Source organism: Drosophila subpulchrella, chromosome 3L, assembly GCF_014743375.2.
Source record: "Drosophila subpulchrella strain 33 F10 #4 breed RU33 chromosome 3L, RU_Dsub_v1.1 Primary Assembly, whole genome shotgun sequence".
Classification (NCBI taxonomy): Eukaryota; Metazoa; Arthropoda; class Insecta; order Diptera; family Drosophilidae; genus Drosophila; species Drosophila subpulchrella.
In genome coordinates, this window is record NC_050612.1 from 6,391,286 (window position 1) to 6,413,381 (window position 22,096).

The 22,096-nt window shown below is 35.0% G+C and overlaps 1 protein-coding gene across 2 annotated transcripts in view; it reads left to right on the forward strand.

The window, feature by feature from the left end:
- Positions 1 to 475: 475 nt before the first annotated feature.
- Positions 476 to 22,096, forward strand: part of LOC119555505 (nuclear hormone receptor FTZ-F1) — a 49,588-nt gene continuing 27,967 nt past the window's right edge. Inside the window, exons 1-2 of one of the 2 annotated variants that reach the window (XM_037866923.1) lie at positions 476 to 1,607; positions 4,143 to 5,430. In XM_037866923.1, the coding sequence (XP_037722851.1) occupies positions 4,260 to 5,430 (1,171 nt within the window). In that variant the 5' untranslated portion in view covers positions 476 to 1,607; positions 4,143 to 4,259. The remainder of the gene's footprint in view (positions 1,608 to 4,142; positions 5,431 to 22,096) is intronic. The other variant, XM_037866924.1, reaches the window with a different exon arrangement.

Genomic DNA, 22,096 nt, shown 5'->3' on the forward strand with positions numbered 1-22,096 from the left:
AAATACACTTTTGCAGAAAATATGTAAATAACATCCTCCTAGCTTAAGGCCCAGTAGCCCAGTAAAATAAGTGGTTGGTGGCAATTTGCAATTGTCCCAAAACCAGAATATATATAAATAAATAAAAAAAATACCTTGTTGATTCTAACAAATCGACATTTGGTCTCAACTCCGCCTCGGTTCACAGCCCGCCAAATGTTTGAATTTACGTGTTATCGATCATTTTCCGATTCCAGCCGCCAGGTGTCGCTCGCGAAAGCTGCATAAGTCGCCGCGTACATGTGAGTGCTTTAGCTGAAAGCTTTCCGATTTTCATATGATTGCCGTCCTTGTTCTTCAAACGTTTTTTAAAGGCCAAGAATGCTGCCTCTCTGTCCTTGGCCCCGCTCTCCGGAGATCCCACACTATCCCGACCGAGCCCGTGTGCGTGTGTGTGCGAGGGCTTTCAGTCTTCTTCTTCTACGCCAACAACTTTTTACTCCCGTTCGAATTGTGTTTGTGTGGCCTACATCAGAAAACCTACAGACCTAATTTTCGCGTTGTGCGCGGAATAGTTTTTCCCGAAAAAGTGAAGCCAGCGAATAAACAATAGCCAAAAGAAAGCGATAGCCAGGAAAGTGAGAGTGAAAGTAAACAAAAGTAAAAGGGGAAGAACTCTGGCTCTGGCTGCAGCGTTAATTGTGTGTGTATATATTTAATATTTCCGATGCGTCCATAACGGGAGTGTGTTTTTGCTTCCCCTTTCGTCTGCTCAGCGCGCCCCCCTTTTCGCCCCTCCCCAGGCCCCCAATTTCGGTGTGCAATTTTGTATAAAAATTAACACAAAGTGGGAAGATAGCGTTGTGTCATAGAATTGGAGCAAAGGCAAAAACAAGGCGAAATTAGCAGAGGCAAACGGAAAAACAACAACAACACAGAATGCCCAGTGGAACCCCAGTACATATGTGTATATACGTATGTGAGTGTGTGTGTGTATAGTAGGAATTGCAATTTATAGTTGTTGTTTCTGTTTCTGTTTCCGAGAGCTTTCGCTTGTTGCGCGCGTGCGACGATTGTGCAAGAAGTTTAGTGTGTGTGAAAATCGGGAAGAGGAAGTAGCGGAGAATAGAAGGAGAGTAACATGGGAATAAATACAAGAGAAATAGAGGAAAAAAATAAAAATAAAAATAAATAAATCGCCAAATGCGTTCGGCGTCGCGTGTGTGTGCGTGCTCTGAAATATGCTGAAAAAGCTCTCGGAGAATGAGAGAGCGATCGGGAGAAACATCAGCAACAACAACAGCGATCGGCGAAATGAATCACACGCAAGCTTTGTTTTGCGAATTATAAATTCGCGTTCTCCACACATGCGAATTCCCACACTGAGAGCGAGACAGAGAAAGAGGGAGAGCCAGACCAAGACATAATAATAGAACTTTTGCTTTCGGTTCCAACTGGTTTTTGTATACACAAAACCAGGGAGTGGGAGGGAGACGGCGAAAGAGCGAGAGGGGCAGCTTTCAGCTCTTCTTCTTCCGCGATCTTCGTCTTGGAATTCATGGAAACCGGGCGCATGCGCAAAACAAAAAACTCCAAAAGGAAAAACAGCGACGTCAGCTGCATGAAAGGTAAATTCTCAATTCTCCCCACTTCTCAACTTCCTTTCGGTCTCCCCCCTCTTTCCCCAAAAACCCCCTTTTACCTTTTGTCTAGTTGGGAGAGCTTTATTTTATTGTATTTACCATCTCAAAATGGAAACGATCGCACACAGGCAAAAATACATGTTCTTATGGGATCATCTTGGTAAACTGAAATTCATATTTAAATAATAATATAAAGTTTTAGTAAGTTAGTAATTTTCTACACCAAGACATTTAGGGACCAGCTCTTAGAATTTTTTTTAACTAAAGCCACTTTAAAAACTGCCCAACATTTTCCTACAATTTCTCTACTTACTTTCTTACTGAGTTTATATTAATATAAAATAAATTAATAAGGATCCAAACAATTTTAAGCAATTTATCAGGTATTCTTTAACAATAAAAATGTCTACGAGATCTTAATAAAGAAACACCTATTTTTAATGTGTAAATTAAAGTCTCGACAGGAGGGTATATAAACAGGGTCTAGAGAGTGCGGAAACGTTTATAGTTTTTGTTTCGCGACCTGGAAAATTTCTTCAAAGGGGGAATACAAAAACACTTACTCCTAAAATTTGTTATGGCTTTCAGTTTTAGTTTCAAAGTTCTTTTAAAGTAATAAATTAACAGGTAGATTTTAAATGTAACAATGCGAAGCGATCTTACTTAGTAAACGTTTCTTTTCAATGTGTAAGACACGGGGGTTGAGATTGGAAAACGAAAAGTGAAGAGCTTGAAGTCGAGTGTCGTTAATTTAAGACTCGCCAGAAGGGTGTATAAACAGGGTCTGAAGAATGGGGGAATGTTTCAGTTTTTTGTTACACGAACTGGAAAATTGGTTAAATGAGGGAATTGCATTTTTTAATGGATTTTTGTCATTAACATTTAAGTAATTAAAAGTAATATACATTTTTGGCTTTGCCTTTCTTGTTCGGTTCTTTTCATTCAGTAACTAAATTGAGATTAGGATTATACAGTAGCTGATATTAGTCCCCCAATTATAGAAAAAAGAACCGAACTTTCTCGAATCATAGAATATGCATATTTTGACAATGATGGAAAAGTGAATATTTATTTTTATTGAAAATGATAGGAAAGCCTACTTGATTTTTTAACCATAACCGTATATTTTTCTGTATTTACGGTCTGAAGATTCTCCTTAAAAAGTTATACAAACTTTCATAAGAAATTGTGTTCAGAATGTTAATTATTTTGACTATGCAAGGAAAGCCTATATATATTTTTAAAGGCTACTTTTTTTTTATCAAATGGCATAAATTTTAAATTTTGATTACAATAGGAATTATTGTTGACACAACGGTATTTCTTTAGGTAAATTCTTAAAAATTCGCGATCCAATGAGGATAATTTTCTAAAAATGTAAAAAAAATTGTTAACTACAGATTTTTGTCTCCTTTAGAATTTTTATATTTAATAATTAATTCTTTTATTATACATAGCACATAGTGAAGCAAGGGTGAACGCTATTGTCGAGTGCCTGGGAACGGAAGGGAGATGGAGATATGCAAGCAGCAAAGCGACTAGGCGCCACCTATCTGCGATTACAATATTTTACATTTTTTTCATGAATGGTCCGATTGAACAATTTGTAAAATCATAATAAATCGGTAATCATAATAAAAACAAAATACACACAGTTAAATAATCTACAAACTTCTGCTATACAAGGCAGCCATTCTAAATTAAAATAACAAACAAATTTTTTAAAAACCTTAACCTTTATTGTGGGTGGCCCTTAAGGCGTGCATTGCAAAGTTTTTTTTTTTGGTTAATCAATAGATGTTGATGAAACCAAAATGTTTCACTTACAATTTGTATTCTAGCATTAAAACTATATGCGCCACAGAGTGGGCGTGACACATTGCTGAATCTCTAGAATCTGTATACTTAATCCCAAAGTTCTAGCTTTGATAGTTTTCAAGATCATACGGACATATGTAGCTAGATTGACTCGTTTAGTAATTCTGTTAAAGAATGTATATATACTTTATAGGGTCGGAAACGCTTCCTTCTACCTTTTGCATACTTTCCGACGAATTTAGTATACCCTTTTAGTCCTCGTGTAACGGGTTTAAGAATCGCCAAAGTGTAGGGCCTTTGTCGTATCTGCAAAGTATGCAGTATCTGAAATCGGAACTGTTCTGTGATAATCGCATTTAAAGTTTCAAGTTTCCAGATGTATCATCGGTATGGATTTTTCGGTCAAACTAATAATGCATTCACTTTTTTTTTGTTAAAAATGTAAAAAACAGGTACAAACATTTGATTACCAAAAAAAGCTCTTAAAGCTTTTTCCCCTGTATAGAGTTGACCTTGGCCTGCTTTCGATAACCGTTAGGCTTTCCCTTGGCCCACATACCTAGTGACCTAACCTTTAACTTGACCTTCTAATGACCTAGTCCTTTAAAATCCTTGTTCTACTTCCATTTATTATTTTTAAATTCTAACCAATTTTAAACAATGTAAGTCTTAAACTGATATTAAACAATTTATCCTTTTCAGGTCTTTAAAGCTATTTTAAACTAACTACTACTATCGTTACCTGCCACTACGAATCATCAAAAAATCCCACACATCACAACGAAACGTACAAAAGAACTAAATTAAAATTAAAACAAAATGGATACCTTCAATGTACCTTTGCTGGCGGAGAGCAGCAGCAACAACTATGCAACAGAAGCTACGGGCAATCATCACCACCTGCAACATCAGCAGCAGCAACAGCAACATCAGCAACAACAACTTTTAATAGCACATCATCACAAGGATCAAATGTTGGCCGCTGGCAGTTCCCCAATGCTTCCCTTTTATTCCCACTTGCAGTTGCAACAGAAGGATGCCACTGCAACCATAGGGCCTGCAGCAGCAACAGTTGCATCAGCTGCAACATCGGCGAGTGCCGACAACTTCAGTGCATTGCAAACGATCGATGCCAGTCAATTGGATGGCGGCATTTCCTTGAGCGGCTTGTGCGACCGTTTCTTTGTGGCCAGTCCAAATCCACACAGCAATAGCAATATGACACTCATGGGCACAGCAGCAACAACTACCACTAACAATAATAATAACAACAATACCAACAACAATAATAATAACAACAACAACAATGTGGAGGCTAAGGCAGTGAGGCCATCGAACGGCAATTCGGTGATCATCGAATCTGTGACGATGCCATCGTTTGCCAATATTCTATTTCCCACCCACCGCAGCGCCAACGAGTGCATTGATCCCGCCCTGCTGCAAAAGAATCCCCAAAACAACAGCAACAGCAGCGGCACTACTAGCATTATTGTGCCGCCCGTGGAATATCATCAATTGAAACCACTTGAAGTCAATTCCTCGACTTCCGTTTCCACCAGCAATTTCCTGTCCTCCACCACGGCTCAATTGTTGGACTTTGAGGTGCAGGTGGGCAAGGATGATAGTCACATCAGCACCACCACAGCGGGGCAGGGATCGGGATCGGGATCCGGTTCGGGATCGAGTGCCACTACAATAGTAGCAACATCAGCAGCGCCAGTAGCAACGACAACATCCATTAACAACAACACTGCCAATCCAACCAGGAGCTCATTGCACAGCATCGAGGAGCTGGCCGCCAGCTCCTGTGCCCCGAAAACCACTTCGCCCAACAGCAACCACACTAGCAGCGCCAGTACCACACCGCAGCAACACCACCAGCAGCAGCAACACCACCTGCAAAGCGGCAACCACAGTGGCTCCAATCTCAGCAGCGACGACGAGTCCATGTCCGAGGACGAGTTCGGCCTGGAAATCGACGACAATGGAGGTAAGTCCACAGTTTGTTGAGGATCTTATCGTTGTTTTTCCATAACCCCTCCCATTCTCAAGGCAAATAGCTTGGCAATATTCTGTTGTTGCTGCAAAAAGTGAAAATAAAACAAATTTAAATATGTGAGGAATATCAAGAAAAAATAAATACCAAATACGTTCGGGATTAATAAATAATCAACAAGGAAAATGAAATTTGCATATTAATTTGAACAATACAGATAATATTACTAAATCGAAAGTATGTAAAATATTACGAACACAACGAAAATAACAACTTCAATGCATTATATAAAAATATATTTAATTAACTGGCCAAGAAAATGGAAATATTAACCAAATCTAATCAACAATACATTTAGATGCTCTTAGTTTAGGAGTTTCCTATACTGAATTTGAGATTTGTAATACTTTCTGATCCTATAAGGGATATTTTCATAAACATAACGTGATGTGTTGGTACTGCTTTGCCATAGGTACATATATTATCGGCATAAATATAAAATATAAACTGCAAATATGTATTGTATATAAATATAAATGCATTATTTAAATATAAACGCATTATATAAATAATATACTTATTGATGCCATAAAGGATATTTTCAATAATAGCCATTGCCTTGCAAGAAGTTATATTATCGACGCAACTTTTTAGTACAAGCTGGCAATCCGCCCAACTAAAACGCAATCATTTTATCACGCATTGCAGCTGACGTTTATTACATTTTACATTTTCAATTTGAATTGAATCAGACCTTGATATTTTCACTAGCTTGTCATTACTGGCGAGCCCGCCCCTGCGGTGTTCCAGTCAGTCGGCCAGACGGTCGTCTTAAATCTTAGTGTGCCAAGTGCAATGCTAAGTTTAAATATGCACGGGCACTCTCGTACCTCCCCAAAACCCCTTTTCCGCTCAGTTGGCCTCGCACTTAGCTCCATGTTGTTCGGCCTGGCGTCGGATGCAGCCATAAAAATCCATTTGAAATGTCTATAAAAATGCAACTAACCTACTTTCGGGTTTTGTTTTGGGGACGACAATACTGAAATGCTCTTTTATCCAAAAGTTTATATAGCTTATGGTATTTTAAACATTTTTTTTTTGGGAAGCTTGTCATTTTTGAACCCATTATTAAAAGCGATCTAGTATATTACATTCGACTGGTAAAGTATTTATTTTATATTGAGGTTTAAGGTTCTTATGAAAAGATCTAAATCAGAATAAATGTAATTTTTCTAAGGATATTATCAGAAATATATTGAAAAATTAAATACAAGATGTCAAAGTCTTTAAAATATTAATGGGAACGGCAAGGCTTAAATGCTCTTTTATCCCAAAACATATTTAAATTAAATATATTTGGAAGAAGCTTGTTATTTTTAAAACCTTTACCAAGATCAAAATGGTATATCATTTCCGATTTGGAAAGTATTTATTTTAAGATACTTGATTAAAACAGCTCAAATATAATTTTTAAAAAGATATAATCACTAATTTATTAAACAAAATCTAAATACAAGATGTCAAAGTCTTAAAAATGTTAATGGGGACAAAAATACTTTCATCAAAAAACATATAAATTATATATATTTGAAACATTTTTTCTGGAGCTCTTCAGTTTTTGACCCTTTACCAAAAGCGAAATGGTTTATTATTTTAGATTTGAAATATATTTATTTTCATTTAAGGTTTAAGATACTTAGATAAATATAGATAGATTTTTCTAAGGATATTATCAATAATTTATTAAGCACAACTGAAATACATGATGTCAAAGTCTTTAAGGTTTTAATGGTGATCTTGACCTATAGAAGAAATATTCCCTCAACTCGCCAAAGAGTATGTAAAATGCAAATAAGAAAAAATTCGCTCGATTCGTTTGTCGATGCGTGAATAGCAATTAAATGAGCAAACTGAGACAGACCCCTGCCAAAAGTCGATGATGAATGATCAAACACCAGAGACATATGTAAGGCTGTTTGTTTGTTTGGTTGGCAATATGTTTGGATTACACATGATACTGGCTTTTTAAATTAACTTTATTGACATTCGACAATGTCAGAACGACAGACGCATCTTCCACCCCATTCCAATGAAATTCAATTGGCCCACTCGGCAGCCTTCGAGGGAAACCCCCAAAGTGCAGCTTAAATTCCCATCTGCTTTCGTTTCATCCTTAGAAAGAGAGGCAAAATGGAGCAAGGTCACGCGGGGCATTAGAATTTGGGTCAAGCGCAAACGAATCGTTGTTGCGCTCGCTTGCGTTTTCTAATATTGGAGATTGGGCCCAAGGATGCGAGACAAAAACAAAAAGCGAAATTGCATAGAAATTTGAAGGTCATTGTGTGCATCGGCCGCAGCGCCGCCGACGTCGCAGTCGCAGTCGGCGCAGCGAGTCGCGTGTTCTCGCCCCTCTCTTTCGCTCTCTATTGTACACTCTCTACAGTGAGAGAAATAGAGTTTTCAATAGACACCCGACGATAATTTGTTAGAAAAAATTCATGTTTTGTAGGTCTGATTGTTATTAAGTAAATGTTTAATTACTGGTATTTAATAAAGAATTTATTAAAAGAGATCTTCGACTTTAAAAAGTCTGAAAAGAAATACCTATTTTGTAGGTTTGAATATTTTTAGTAAAAATATTTTAAAATATATTTAAGCACTGGTCCTAAATGAAAAAAAACACAAGAAAATTGAAATCCAATACAACATAACTTATGTTTAATGTGCGAAAATTTGTTTTAAAATGTAATGATGCATTTAAACACCTAAAAAAAATTTCCAAATGTATACTATTTAAGTATAAATCCTACTATGATTGAGTTAACTGATGATTGACTTTGATGCTCTGAAAACACTACGCATCTTTATTCTATATACATTTTATTTTATGTTTAGATTGGGTACTGCAATAGAAAAAGTTGAAGATTTTTTATGAATATTTCATAGTTTTATTTAGATGAAATTTTTTTTATTTTTAAAAGTAAAACACTATTTCTTTTATTTTCAATACTACGTAAAATACAATTTCGTTCGTTTAAAAGAAAAGCTCAGTTATATCTTAAGCTGGGTTAAACACGATGAATCAAGCTTGCTCTACACGTTGCAGCATTTCCTCTAAGCCTTATCCCCTAAAAATTGCATGTTTTTTGTTCAAAAAAATACAAAACTGCACTAGTACTTTCTCCAAGTGCATCTGTTGTGGCGGCTACTGTTGTTGCTGGCGCGGTTCTGCCTCAGTTGGTTTTATTTGCCGACGCCGCCGCCGCCGCCCGCAACGCCGGCTGACATTGACACAGATTGCACCGTACCGCACCGGCGTCGCTGCTGCTGCCTCTGCCTCTGCCGGCGTCTTTGTCGTGCGTCTATGCTCACCTCAAAGGATTTAAATGGGTCAAAGTCAGCTAGCAGCTTGTTGCATTTTGAAAAATGCGCAAAAAGACAGCGAAAAAGCAGCGTCAAATTGGGGCACGACATTGACTGCATATAGCTTGTGGCACATAGCATATAGATTGTATATACATGGGTTGCATGCGCTGGTTCTGGCGTCGAATGCATTTCAAGGTCCTTGGATTGATGCGAAGGCTGTCGCCGTTCGAGGGGTTGTGTCCCAAGGACATTGCCACCCCCCGCGGAGAGTCCTCGGGTGTTCAAGGTGCTTCTATATGCAAATTATGTCTGCCACGTCTGATTTAAGCTCCGACCTTCGGTTCGTTTGGTGGCTTGACTTTGAAAAAGGATTTGGTGGAAATGGCTGGTTGTTTGGCATTGGGAGCAGTTTAAATATTTAAAAGGGGCAGTGCGAAATATGGGTTGACCTGATAGCAGGTTGTTTGGAAAATTTCTATAAGCTCGTAAAAGGTCAGGAAAAATAGCAAAGGGCTGGGAATGGGTTTAAATTTATTTGAATAAGTTACATCTGATCGAAACTAGAAAATTGTAGTTCAGTTCATTAGCTAGGAATTAATATTTAGATTGTTTATGGTTACTTTAGTACCAATGTAAATAAACAAACTATGATTTTTTTGTTATGATATAATATGATATTATAATAAAATCAAGTTAAAGTTATGTATATATTCTAAAATTTATGCTCTGATCACTAGTTCCACATATATTTAACTGTTAAACTCTTGAAATTCCTTAGAGAAGGTCTTTGTAATGCATTTAAACCTACTCAATGATTGAGTCGAGTACCAATGATTTATCGAATTTTAAACTGTATTGAGTAATTTCTTTTATTTATACACGGCCTAATGGCCAATTGTCTGGTCTTTCAAATAATATTAAGTGCAATTAGCAAGCAATTAAGTGAAGCAAGTTAAAAATCCCCCACATTCTATCCTCCACATTGGTCATTCACACTTGCGTTGAATTCTAATTCTTTCTCACGATTCGCCATTGGCAAGCCCAACCGCAAATTGGTAATTGAACCTAAACTAAATACACCGATACCGAAACAATAAGGCTTAGTCAAGCGATCAGAAAACAGAAATCTTGTAAATGCAACCAAGGATAGAGCATTGAAAAATATCAAGTTTAGTTTAGTAGAGCCGCGTGTGCCCTTAAGAACAGAAATAAAACAAAACCCCAACCGAAGCATTCAATTGTGGCAACTGAACAAAACTAATAACGATAATGCAGGCAATTAGAACAGGTAATCGAAGAGGGTGGCTCCCGGGGGGGTGGGCACTTAGTTTTGTTTGCAAATTGTTTAACTAAGTGCATAGTAATTGGTTTATTAGTCGGGTTTCCGAGGAATGTTTTCTTTCAATCAAACCTCTGGCTTGTTTTTTTATAAATTGCTGAATTAGTAATTAATGTTTGTATATGAAAGAATCGTTGAACCCTCCAGGGTCTGCATTGAAAACTGGGAATCGTATTACCACAGGGTTCTTAACTTTTAAACTTGATTTTTTCAAGGGGTGAAATAATTATAATTGTAGTAAAACAAGTAATGTTAAAAAATCGTTAAATAAATATCTTTATCAAGAAATTTTGGGATGCTTATAAGTCTAATGGATTTAAGTAAGGATTTCTAGTAAGCTATAACCTAAGGGTTTTATTAAGCGTAACCCCATAAATACTTATCAAAAGCTTAAATACATACATTATAAACATGAAATTGAAATTTATAATCTCCAATAACTTAACTTTATTAATTGGATATTTGTTATAAATACTTTTAGTCTCTTAAAAAATGGTATATAACTTAAACTAACACTTAAGTCTTAATACTTTTTATAACTTCATGATATCCAAGCGATTTAATTTTTTTATAATATAAATACATTCCCCCCTCTTGAATAATCGCCCATAAAATTATCATATATTGTTGCTGCAACCTTTTCATTTGTTTGATGATGCAAATGGAAAATGTGTTTTTCTTTTTGTTGCCTAATGCTGTTATTGTTACTGCGTCGCTTTGACCATTTTATTGTTGTTAACCTTAGCTCGAAAAAAGGCGAATGCCATTGAGAGTGGGTATCTCTCACTCTCGTAATGTCTGGGGCGTCTGGCTCCTATAACTGCCACTCCCCCCCAGCCCCTCGCCGCCCCCCGCCCCCTCGGAAAAGTGTGCTAATGGGTCGCCAGTTGACCCTGTGCCACATTCGATGTTTGCCATTCTGCCGCCGCCGGCAGCGCTGCTTTGCACTAATTTTGCAATGCCAAATGGGTGGGGAATGGGGGGCATTTGTGCAGCGAGAGATGCAAGAGAGAGAGAGAGGCCGAGCGAAAACAAACAGAGAATGCGCATTGATTTTCCTTTTCGCGCTGCACAAGCTGATTCTTATTTTCTCTGGCTGTCTCCCTTGCTCATCCGCCGTGCGCATCTCTTTCGCACTTGCACCCTGACCCAGTTGCATTCTATTTTCTTTGTGTTTATTTATTTAATTGATATTTTTTCGGGGTTGTCTGCTTATAATTTATTTTATGATATTATTTTAAATTAATTTGTATGTGGCTTGCAAACTACTTACAAATGTAATATGTTGCCTACCTTTCAGTGCAGATTATTTTCCAAAAACATTCATAGAATGTAGTGTCTAGGTATAATTGCAAATTTATTAAATATCTTGGAAGATTTAAATATAACATTTACTTTGCAAAAATAATAGTTATAATTTTCAAGGGGTGTCGAATTTTTTTTAGAAGCTTCTTAAGGGTGTACATCTTAATTCCGTACAAAGGTATTATAATGTACAATGTATATATTATAACTTTCGTGATTTCAATGATCATTTGCGAAAGAATTCAAAAAGATTTTTTTGACAACCCCATTGATAAAAATCTCTTCTAATGTCTAGCAGTTATCTTATAAATGTTTCCCATCCATTTTTTGTTTAATTTTCTAAGAAAAAACAACAATGAATAGGTTGATTTTTTTTTAATAATTTCAATTAATATATTATCGACAATATTATCCCGCTTTCTTTAATTCATTTTAAATTTAATGTTTTTGACCATTTTTTTTACAGTCCTTATTTATCTGGGCATTTTGTGTAGGTTGATTGGTTTTATTGTCATCAAACCGTTTTTATTGCCATATTTACTGGCACCGTAACTCGTTAAATTCCGTTTGCACCTTACTATCGGTTCTCCCTCCTTGAAATTGCGCTGTTACATTTACCACGAGCATTGAAATCGGGCAGGAGTGGGCATTGCATAGCTGAGATACTTGTACAACCCGGCTCTTATCTTCGCTTATCGCGGCGTATACGTAATGTCGGCATTTTAGCGTTACGTATACGTCATGTGTCAGCTTCACTGATTGGTTATCAATAAATAATTATGCGGCGAAAAAGCAAAGAGAATACTTAACCTGATTTTTAGCGATTTACTGTTTTCAACCTTGATTGATTCTAAATGGAATTGCTTGTAGAACTATCGCTGCGATTAATTGATCAAACAAATTGATAAGGCTTTGGGAACATTTTTAAGAGATGAGTATTTAAAAGTAATTGTGAGTAACAATTGGAAAAATAATACAAAGAAATGTGTTTCGTTGCAAGAGGCTTTTATCCTATACTTTTCTTCGCAATTCATTGAAATATTAAAAACAGAACCGTGGGGATCACCTAATATAAAGTAAATGAACTCTAAATATAAAATAGTTTAGGGAGCAGAGGATTATTCGTAAAAAATAAAAACACCCAAAAAAGGAATATAAAATAAGAATTATAAACAGCTGGTTAAAATACAACAAACTACTAGCTTTATTTTAATGCAATTAGTTTTATATTGCAATGAAGATAAAGTATCTTTTATAAAGAAATGTTGGAATAATGGAAGTGTGGACTGAAGTAGAGCTACTTTATTTTGTGTGCATGACTGTATGTTTTTTCTTTTCTTCTCTTCCTTTCTCACTCATCCTCATCCATTTCCTTTTGCCGACCACACGCAGCGCATTCACAAATCGTCCAAGTTGAACAGTTTTTTTTTAATCTTCCAGTCACAACTACACGCGCAAATAGTTTATTCTTGAAAAAAAAAATGGTAAAATTTGCTTTTGCAGGCGGCTGTCTCACCAACACACTCGCACTCCTCCGCACGCACACACACACAGAGAGGGGCGTAGATAAAGAACCCGCATACTAGAGCTTTTGCCGGCCGACGCGAGCTTTTGCAGTTTGCACAAGTGTGCGTGCATTCTGGCTGCTGTGAGAGTGTGTGTGCATAGTTGAGTGGCGCCAACTGCAAAAAGCGAGCAAATAAAACGGGAACTTTAAACGATCTTAAAACTCAAGAGATAGCAGACAAAGATGAAAAGATACAGATTTTGAATCTGAAACAGATACAGATACAGAACAAATAAAAAAAAAATAGCCACGCGCCATAAAAAACTGGCAAGCTTTTCAAAAACAGCAATGCAATGCAAACTAAAACAAATAAAAAACTCATGTGAGCTTTTCGCTACAAAGCTCACATGAATAAAAGAGGAAAAATACATCATTCAGAAAATAAAAATAAAACCAGCAAAAATTAAAAAGAAAAACAAGAAAAGAGAATCTGCAACTGTGAAACGAGAACAACTGTTTGCAGTTTAGGTAAATGGGACACAAAACGCACTTTTGCAGATAAGCTCGCTTGACAGAAGTAAAAAAAGAGGCAGCGAACAATTTGCTCTTATCACTTCCACCTTATCGCAGTTGTCACATTTCAATTGCTTTTTTTCCCCTTATTTAACTCGAAAAACAATTTTTTTGCCCGTTGCACTTTCTGTTGACACTTCCCTTCTTCCCACTTACATGTACTTTTGTTTGCATTTTTATTTATGTAGGTACTTTTTGCTCACTTTGCTTTTTTGAAATTGTTGCGGCAGGTCTTGACTCATTTTTGCCTTCTTTCTGGCCTTTTTTTTTCTGTTTTCACCCCCGAGGTAATTCGGTAAGCACGAAGGAGACAATGAAGTTATTTATGCAGCAATTATGATTATTTATGATTTGTCTGTAGTTGTAAACTTAAATGCTCTCAAATGCTGAAATTGCTTTGAGGAAGGCTTATTACTCAAGAGTTTGTGTTGGGCTGGAAATTCCCTATATTTTCAGGCTTAAAGAGAAGTGGTACTTCAGATCAGTTTTAATTTTGAGCAGATAAGCGGATACACAACCATAAAAGACAATGGGATTATTGAGCTTTTGTTAATTTAAATGCAATTAATTAATAATAATTAATAATTATATTTAATCGGCTATAATTTTAAAAAATTAAAAAAAAAAACTTAATATTACCAAAAAATATGATCTTGTTTGTTTATTCTTTAAAAAATATAACACAGATCGAAAAAGTTAAACACACACTATACAAAACTATGATTTTTCAAATAATTTAAAATTAAAAATTTATGCAACAACTTTAACATTAATATAAAAATCGAAAAATGCCTTCAAGGAATTCGATCGCAACAAAATTGTTTTGTTATACATATCTTCATCACTCATATGTTGTAGTTATATACCTATTTGTATTACTTCCGAAACAAAACCCACTATTCATTCAAATCTTACTCTTAATTTGCATTATCTCATATTTGCTTCCCAAATTACCAACCTAAAGTATTTATAGAAATAAATAAACACGTGACAACAAAAATATAAACAGCTTATCAAGGTCGTAAATATCAAACACATTTAATCGCACCTCCAAAATTTCGTAATCAAACCTTAGACCTTTAAACCAATATAAAAATAAAAATTGTTACAGCAAATAATGAAATAATTTACACCTCAGCCATATGTCGCTATGATGTAACCATATTTCTTATGCTCATTGTTGTTGCGGCATGTTTTGTCACTCTTCTCATATTTAAATAAACAAGAAATTGTATTTTGGGCGGTGGAGAGGGGGAAGTGCGTTTCGTTTTTATTTATTTTTATAATTTTGCTTACAATTCGTGTTCGGCTTATCTGCTGATACGAAAAAATCCGAAGAAGGAACGAAGCAAGACGGAGCTTTCGGTTCGAATGGCGGCCATAGTTGCTGTTGATATAGCTTTTGATAGCCACTTTTTGACCCACTTTGACTATTTGCATGGCCTACTGCACTTGGCCAAGTTTTTGTCTCGCTCCTGCGCACACATGACCGAAAATGAGACCGTTTGCCAGAGCAAGATGGAGTGTGTGTTTAGATTGGAAAAAAACTGATACGAGCTTATTTGTATAGCGTTGGTCAAATAAATAGTGGTATTTACAATCAGCCAGATATAATGCATAAGAAAAGGATAGTATATTAATAGTTAGTAGTTTAATTGTTATATTTAACTAATTAAAAAAGTTTTTAATGAATCCGCGAAATTTTTAGAGCAAGAGGATCCACCACTGTATCAAATTTATTAGTGCTGACCGTTTAAACTTTAAACTTTAAAGCCATCCATGAATTCCGAAAAATATGAATCCGCGAATTCTTTAGAAAAAGAGGATCCAACCGAATTCCATCAGACGAGCTTTCTGTGTCATTCCCGTTGGCAACAGATATTTAACAATTTTGTTTTTGATCATTAACTAACTATTATTTATTGACTTCTTTAGTAAAAGTCTTTGAATAGCAGTTACTTACACTTTTATTTCTTCAGTCCAAATATATTAGATATTTTAGGACTTGCTAAAAATAATTGAATAAAAGATACGGTAAGACTTTAATTTCTCAGTAAACTTTTATTTTATGTAAAAGTTGGAAAATAACAGTTACTTCAAGACTTTTAAATAATAGGTGCTGAATAACGATTAACAGAGAACTTTTAAAGTAAAAGGTTTAACTGTTACGGTCCCTAAAAAACAGCTTGACTTTTGTCATAATCTTTTAAAATACATATAATTCTGTATTCATATAAAGTGATAGGGGCAGAATTTATTTTCATGACTATTAAAACTAGTGAACTAAACACAAATACTATTAGGTAAAATTGACCACCATAATAGTTGAATGGTCCGAACTCATAAAATTGTCAATTCGACCATCGAAAAATAGTTACTCTACCAACAACAAGAACTTACTGTTTTATGGTAGTTTTACTATTACACAGTTACCAAAGTAACAATAAAATTAACGTCACTATTTTTAACAGTTGTTAAACTTCTTTTTTTTACAATAACTTAACTAAGCGTATTGGTCATCATTAATATTTGTTTGTGTGTACTTAAAAATGACATGAATTTTGATTCCGAATTTTATGCGTTCTTTGTGCGATTGTCTATATAAGGTCAAAGATGCTTTTTTGATTTTTAAAACTAGGCAGAATACACTTTAAGACATTCTTAAAATCCGGGTTGATTTAAAAAATTTTTTTTAATACTTCCATGAAAAAATCTGCCTAACGATCCATTAAATTTTCGTCACAAATCATGCGGATCCAACTTGGGTTTTAAAAAAAAAAGGTATAAGTTCCATGTAAGTTAGTAAACATACTTACTTTCTTTAACACTATTATTTCGACCAGTGCTGTCAATTTAAATAAAAACTAAAATAACTCATACGCATTTTGCATATCGCACACCGCCTCCCCGCAGTCTGGTATTTTGTCGCAATAATTAGTTGGGAAATTTAGATCATGGCAGCCATATAACATTGTAATAATAATTGCAGCTAGGCAAACAGAAAACTGTGAAAAACATAACATAAAACAGACATTGAAACCGTTTTTCCAGCCCCTACCCCCTCCTCCATATTTTGTATATTTGAGTATTATTTTTTCTGTATCTCGTGTTGTTGCTTTTCACGTGAACTTACATAATTTGTCGGCCTATCTCGGCGCGAGTGTGCGTGTTTTTATTGTCTTGATGTACAGACATCGCACACACTAACAGCTCAAAAATTGCGTAAAGTTTTTTTTTTTGCTTCTTGTGCGTTTGGTTTCGAAATCAATTTCATTTTTCTATTTTGTAAAAATAATATTTTTGTATGTGTTTTTGGCACTCAGTTTGAGTCTTGTGCAAATGGATTAATTGAATGGCTACAAATTGTAATAAAAGTTGATTGCGAGACAAACTTGAGTTTGGAGGGATACTCTCTCATTCATTTATTTGTAATTTTTTAAATTCTTATTAAAAATGTTACAGGTATTAACAAACAAAAAATTGGATAGTTTTGATATTGTTAATTATTAAGTAAATTGGTACTTATGTATTTTAAAAACATTAAATTCAAATAATTAAACATTAATCAAATCTCCAAAAAATGTATTTGTCATTTTTCTAAAATCGTATTAAACATGTTGGAAGTATTTAAATAGGTTTATAAATGTTTTAATTTGAGTTTAAAGATACCCTACCCTTTTAACTATTCAGTAAACTGAAAGTTTTTTATGTTACCATAAATAAATATAAATATTATATAATATTGGATTATTATTCAAAAATAATGTATTTACTTAAACCGTTTCAAATCGAATAGTGAATTCATAAATTCAATTTATTCAATAAAATATTCATGGTACTCAGTGCGAATAATATTATAATAATATTTCTTTATCTGTTAAACATTTTAGTAATGAATATTTTACAAAAAATATATATTTACTTATTTGAAAGGAGGTCTGACAAGATAAAAAGACAGAGCTATGAAGGCAAAACATGCAGAAGTTGATTAAAATTCTTGGCTTGTTTGCAAGCCAATCCAGCAGTTGCAAAATCCTTCACTTGGCAAACAAATTAATTAGTTTTGACACCGTTTAACTTTAACCCAAAGCTGTTGACACCACCGCATTGTCATTCGTCATTCCGCTCCATTGTCAACTTGCATATTATTTGTCCTTCACTCGAATTAACATTGCAATGCACAAGCTCACGAAAATAATAAAGAAACATTTCAACGGCTGTTGGTTTTATGACTTGCTTAAGCAGGGGTTTTATGCGAAAAGATCGTAAAGGGAAAAGAAAAACCAACCAGCCACAACTTTACATTCCGGTCTGAAATATGTGAGTCACCGTGGCTTTAATTTAAGGCGGTGTTGCATCAAAACACGATCTCAAAGGACACATTTCGGTGCAGTTGCTCCTCCCACTTGGTGTTGGGTGGCGATTTCGACCCGCCCCCCGGTGGAAACTAGGTCAGTGCAATTTGGGTCACCTAGATTTGATTACCAAACCAGCCAAGAGTCGTCGCAGTCATCGGTTCAAGCCGAGTGCCCTCTCTCTCTCACTCGCTTTCTATCTTTCTCTCTCTATCTGAACGCTTTTATATATGGTATATTATGGAAGTATGTACAAATCTAGTACATGGCTACAGCTGCGTGTGACTGATGGGTGGTAAAATGGGTTCTCAGTGGGTGGTGCATGCTTACACATCGGTACATATGTTTTCATATCCCTGAATATACTCCTCGCAATGGGTGAACTCACTATCGATGGTAAGGGTCGAAATGGAGGGGAAATCGTAAAGAAAATACAAGGAATTGAGTCGGCGAGATGAATCGCCGGGAAAAGATAACAATGTGGTTGAATAAGCCCAGAACGGTTTAGGAGGATAATGTGCCAATCAAATGGCTGTGAGTTGCACAATAAAGGTATGGGAGCCCCTAAATCGATTGATAGAGAATAGAACTCAAGGTGATACTATTATATGAATAAGAAACATAAGAGTACGAAGGATTTTAAATGTGAAACTGAAATGCACGCTATTGTAATTGAATATAAACTAAAGATTATTATATACTTATTTAGGATAGGAAAATAAGCATTAAAGGGATTGAGTTATACCGAAATCGTTACATAACATCGATTATATATGTATCACCGGAAAAAAAACCATGATATATTAAACTAATCCTCCCCCAACTTACCAAAATCCTTATCCGGTGATGTATGAAACCCTTAAAGACCTCTCGAAATGGGTCACATACTCAACCCATTCCGTATTCACATCCAGCCCAAGCCAAATCCAACCATATGGCGTTGGAAACAATGGGACTTTCCCTGACAAAACGGAACCGAAGTAAAAACTTAACGTAAATTGATGAAATTGATTGGAAAAACGTAGTCAGTCGCCAACAACAACGAAATATAACCAAAATGTATTTCAAAATACAAAACAAACCAAAAAACCCGAAAAAAAACGAAAGTGCGTGCGATGAATGAGCAAAATTGCGCAAACGATCGTGAACGCTTCACACTGTTGATTGTTTCAGTATTTTTTTTTTTGGGTATACTCTTTCGGTGGGTAATTCGTTTAAGTAAATATGTATATATTATCTAAAAAAAATTTTTTATTCTTTTTTAAAAACGCATTTCCATAATGATTATTATTGAGAATCCTTTTAAACTGGTTGAGCTCCAGTATTTATGGTCAGAAAAAATACTAGAACTTAAATACTTATCAATAATACTAATATTTTCTTTAAGTTTTATATTAAGTTAAGAATGATCATCGATCATAAAGAATTATTTGTCAAATAATAGTATCTCTTCTATATTTATAAATTCTAGAACTTGATTACAAATTTTTGTTTATTCTTGAAAGTAAAATAAATATCAGGGTACCTAAAGATTCGATCTGTAAGAATTTTTGTGTAGGTTGCCCTTTACGCATTGAAAAAAGCTGCCAAAAATATCAGCTAAGCCAGGGAGAGAGACGGGTATAGAGGGAGTGAGAGAGAGAGGTAGTGAGTGGGGAACGGGGAGCATAATAACAATGTGCGTGAGCTTTTTTTTGTTCCGTTTTTGTGGCGTATTCAGCGTTTTTTGTTGGGTTAGGTTCAATATTTAATAGTTTTGTTGTTTTTTTTGGGGAATGATGGGGGAGGGGAGGAGGGGCCGTGCGAGGGGGTGGGTGGGAGCTTCGGTGCGTGTGGGGCGGGAATTGTTATTGCGTGTGCTTTTTTTATGTGAATCGTTTTTTTTTTTGTGTGGGAATCTCTCGTTTGTGGTTTTTGGGTTTTTGTTTTTGCGTTTAACAAAAAGCTCTCTGTGCTCTTTCCTCACGCACACACTCTCAAGTAAAACGCTTCTCTCTGTTCATTTTCATTTTCATTATTTCTTCTTTATTTTTTGTTTCTGTGTCGATTGCGTTGTTGAATATTTCCACTTTGTTTATATAATTTTAATCAAAAAAAAAATGAAGCACTAAAGAAAAAATATACGTGCAACTGTGTATGTGTGTGTGTGTGTTTATACGTAAAAAGCTTCAACGTTTTCAGAAAAAGTAGGTTAGTGGGTCACCATATCTAACAACGAGGCAGCGCTGCTGCGACGTCAGCGTCGCCGTCGACGTTTTTTTGACAGCCGCCAGACGAGGCAAATTTTATTTTATATACTTCCAAGCTTCTTCATCCGATTTTCTCTTGTTTTATATTTTTCTGATTCTTTTTTTCAATTTTTGTTTTTGCCCCGATTTATTTTGCTTGGCCAAAAACGTGTCTCTGCTCTTTTTCCAAACACCATTAGAAATAGTTTTGGCATTTTAATCACCGCAATTTGGTTGCTGCTGGTTGGGTTTTGGGAATTTTAAGTAAATATTTATTTGTTTACTATTTGCATTGGCAAGATGAAACGAATTTTCCGTTTTAAAGTCCAAAAATGTTACGGAACATGGTTTTTCAAATTCTGCATTTTATGCAAAAGCCGCCTTTGATTTTTGTGGTGTTGTAAAACCCTAATTAAAACTGTAAACAACACATTGTAAATTTTATTTTTGAAATACTGTGCACTATGGTGTTCGACTTTTTACTAAATGTTAAAATAATCTCCATCTTTTGTATGCTTTTATATAAACATTTGTCAATAAAAAACACAAATTTTATTATCTATGGATTTCCATAAAATTAACTTTTCTTAAATAATATAAATTCACCAATATAAATTGAGTAACTCGCCATCATGCTAATTATATTTTTCAAACTACAAAAATTAAACTTATTGTGATTTTGGAAGTAAAGCAGCGCTCATCAATTATAATGAATCGCAAATAATGCTCACATAAAGTATGCATATTAGCATTTTTGCGATTCATAAATCTGTTTTCGGCTTGCTCAGCATTGGAATCCCAACGATTTTGGTGTGCCAAAAACCCAAAAACCGCAGAGAAACAGCAACAAAGTTTATGAAAACCGCAGCAATATAGAAATAGCGAGGCAGAGACACACAATTCAACACACGCCGCGCTATTCAAATGTGAATTAAAAATTGTTAAAATTGTTGGTTTCTTTAATTATTGTTGTTAAAGGCTCAAGGTGGCCGCAGTCCAAATTCAACAACAATAATACGAGAAAAAACACAACTCATGTCTGCCTAATTGGGCAGATTTTCCTTTTTGCCGCTGTCAAACAATTAACATTAAACATATTCGAAAATAATGTACATGCCATTTATGAACATTATTAATAAATACAAAAAACTTTTAAATATATGCGGACAATGTTAAGCAAAAGACGAAGTAAAGAAACCCAAATGTTGGATTAAAAGATAAAAGACGACGCCTTTACATACATTGACCATCATGTTTAGTTTTTTTGTAACAAGTTTTGTATTTGTTCGCCTTTTTTATTTATTGATTTTTGTGATCGAATGAGCGGGCAGACTAAAGTGACCATAAATTACTATGTAACCACGTTATTTACATAAAGGTAAATAATTCGATAATTCCTAATTTATGCTTGTTTTTGAAGTTGTGAAGTATAACAAATGCCATGTATTAATTGACCTTGGAAACAATTTAGCAAGTAATTTAATTTTTTTTAACAGTTCCTAAGTTAAAACTAAATCATTAAATTAAATATCTTTAAAAACAAAATCAAAACAATTCACCTAAGTATTAATTTAAATTAAGGTTAAATTTTTATTTAAATATATAACATTCCAATCAAATTTAGGGATCTCCATTTATTTTTCATTCTTCCTTTAAATGTATTAAAATTGTATTTTTAATATTATGAATCCTATTAAAATGTTAAAATATTTTGAATAGAAATTGTATTTCTTAAATTTAAAACTACTCAACTTAATTAGTGCCCAAGTCTTCCAAGTTTCTGCCACAAAAATGCATGGCTAAAATGGTATTTTTTCAATTAGTCGAGTTTCTTTTGGGTGACCCAAATTGCAAACTAGAAACGAGTCCTGTCCCACAGCGGTCCCTCGGCAGCCGCACCCCCTTTCTTACGCCCATCCTCTCTTGAATCACCCCCCTTTGGGCTGCACCCCGAACACACAAAACCCCCCTTTTCCGTTGCAGGCAA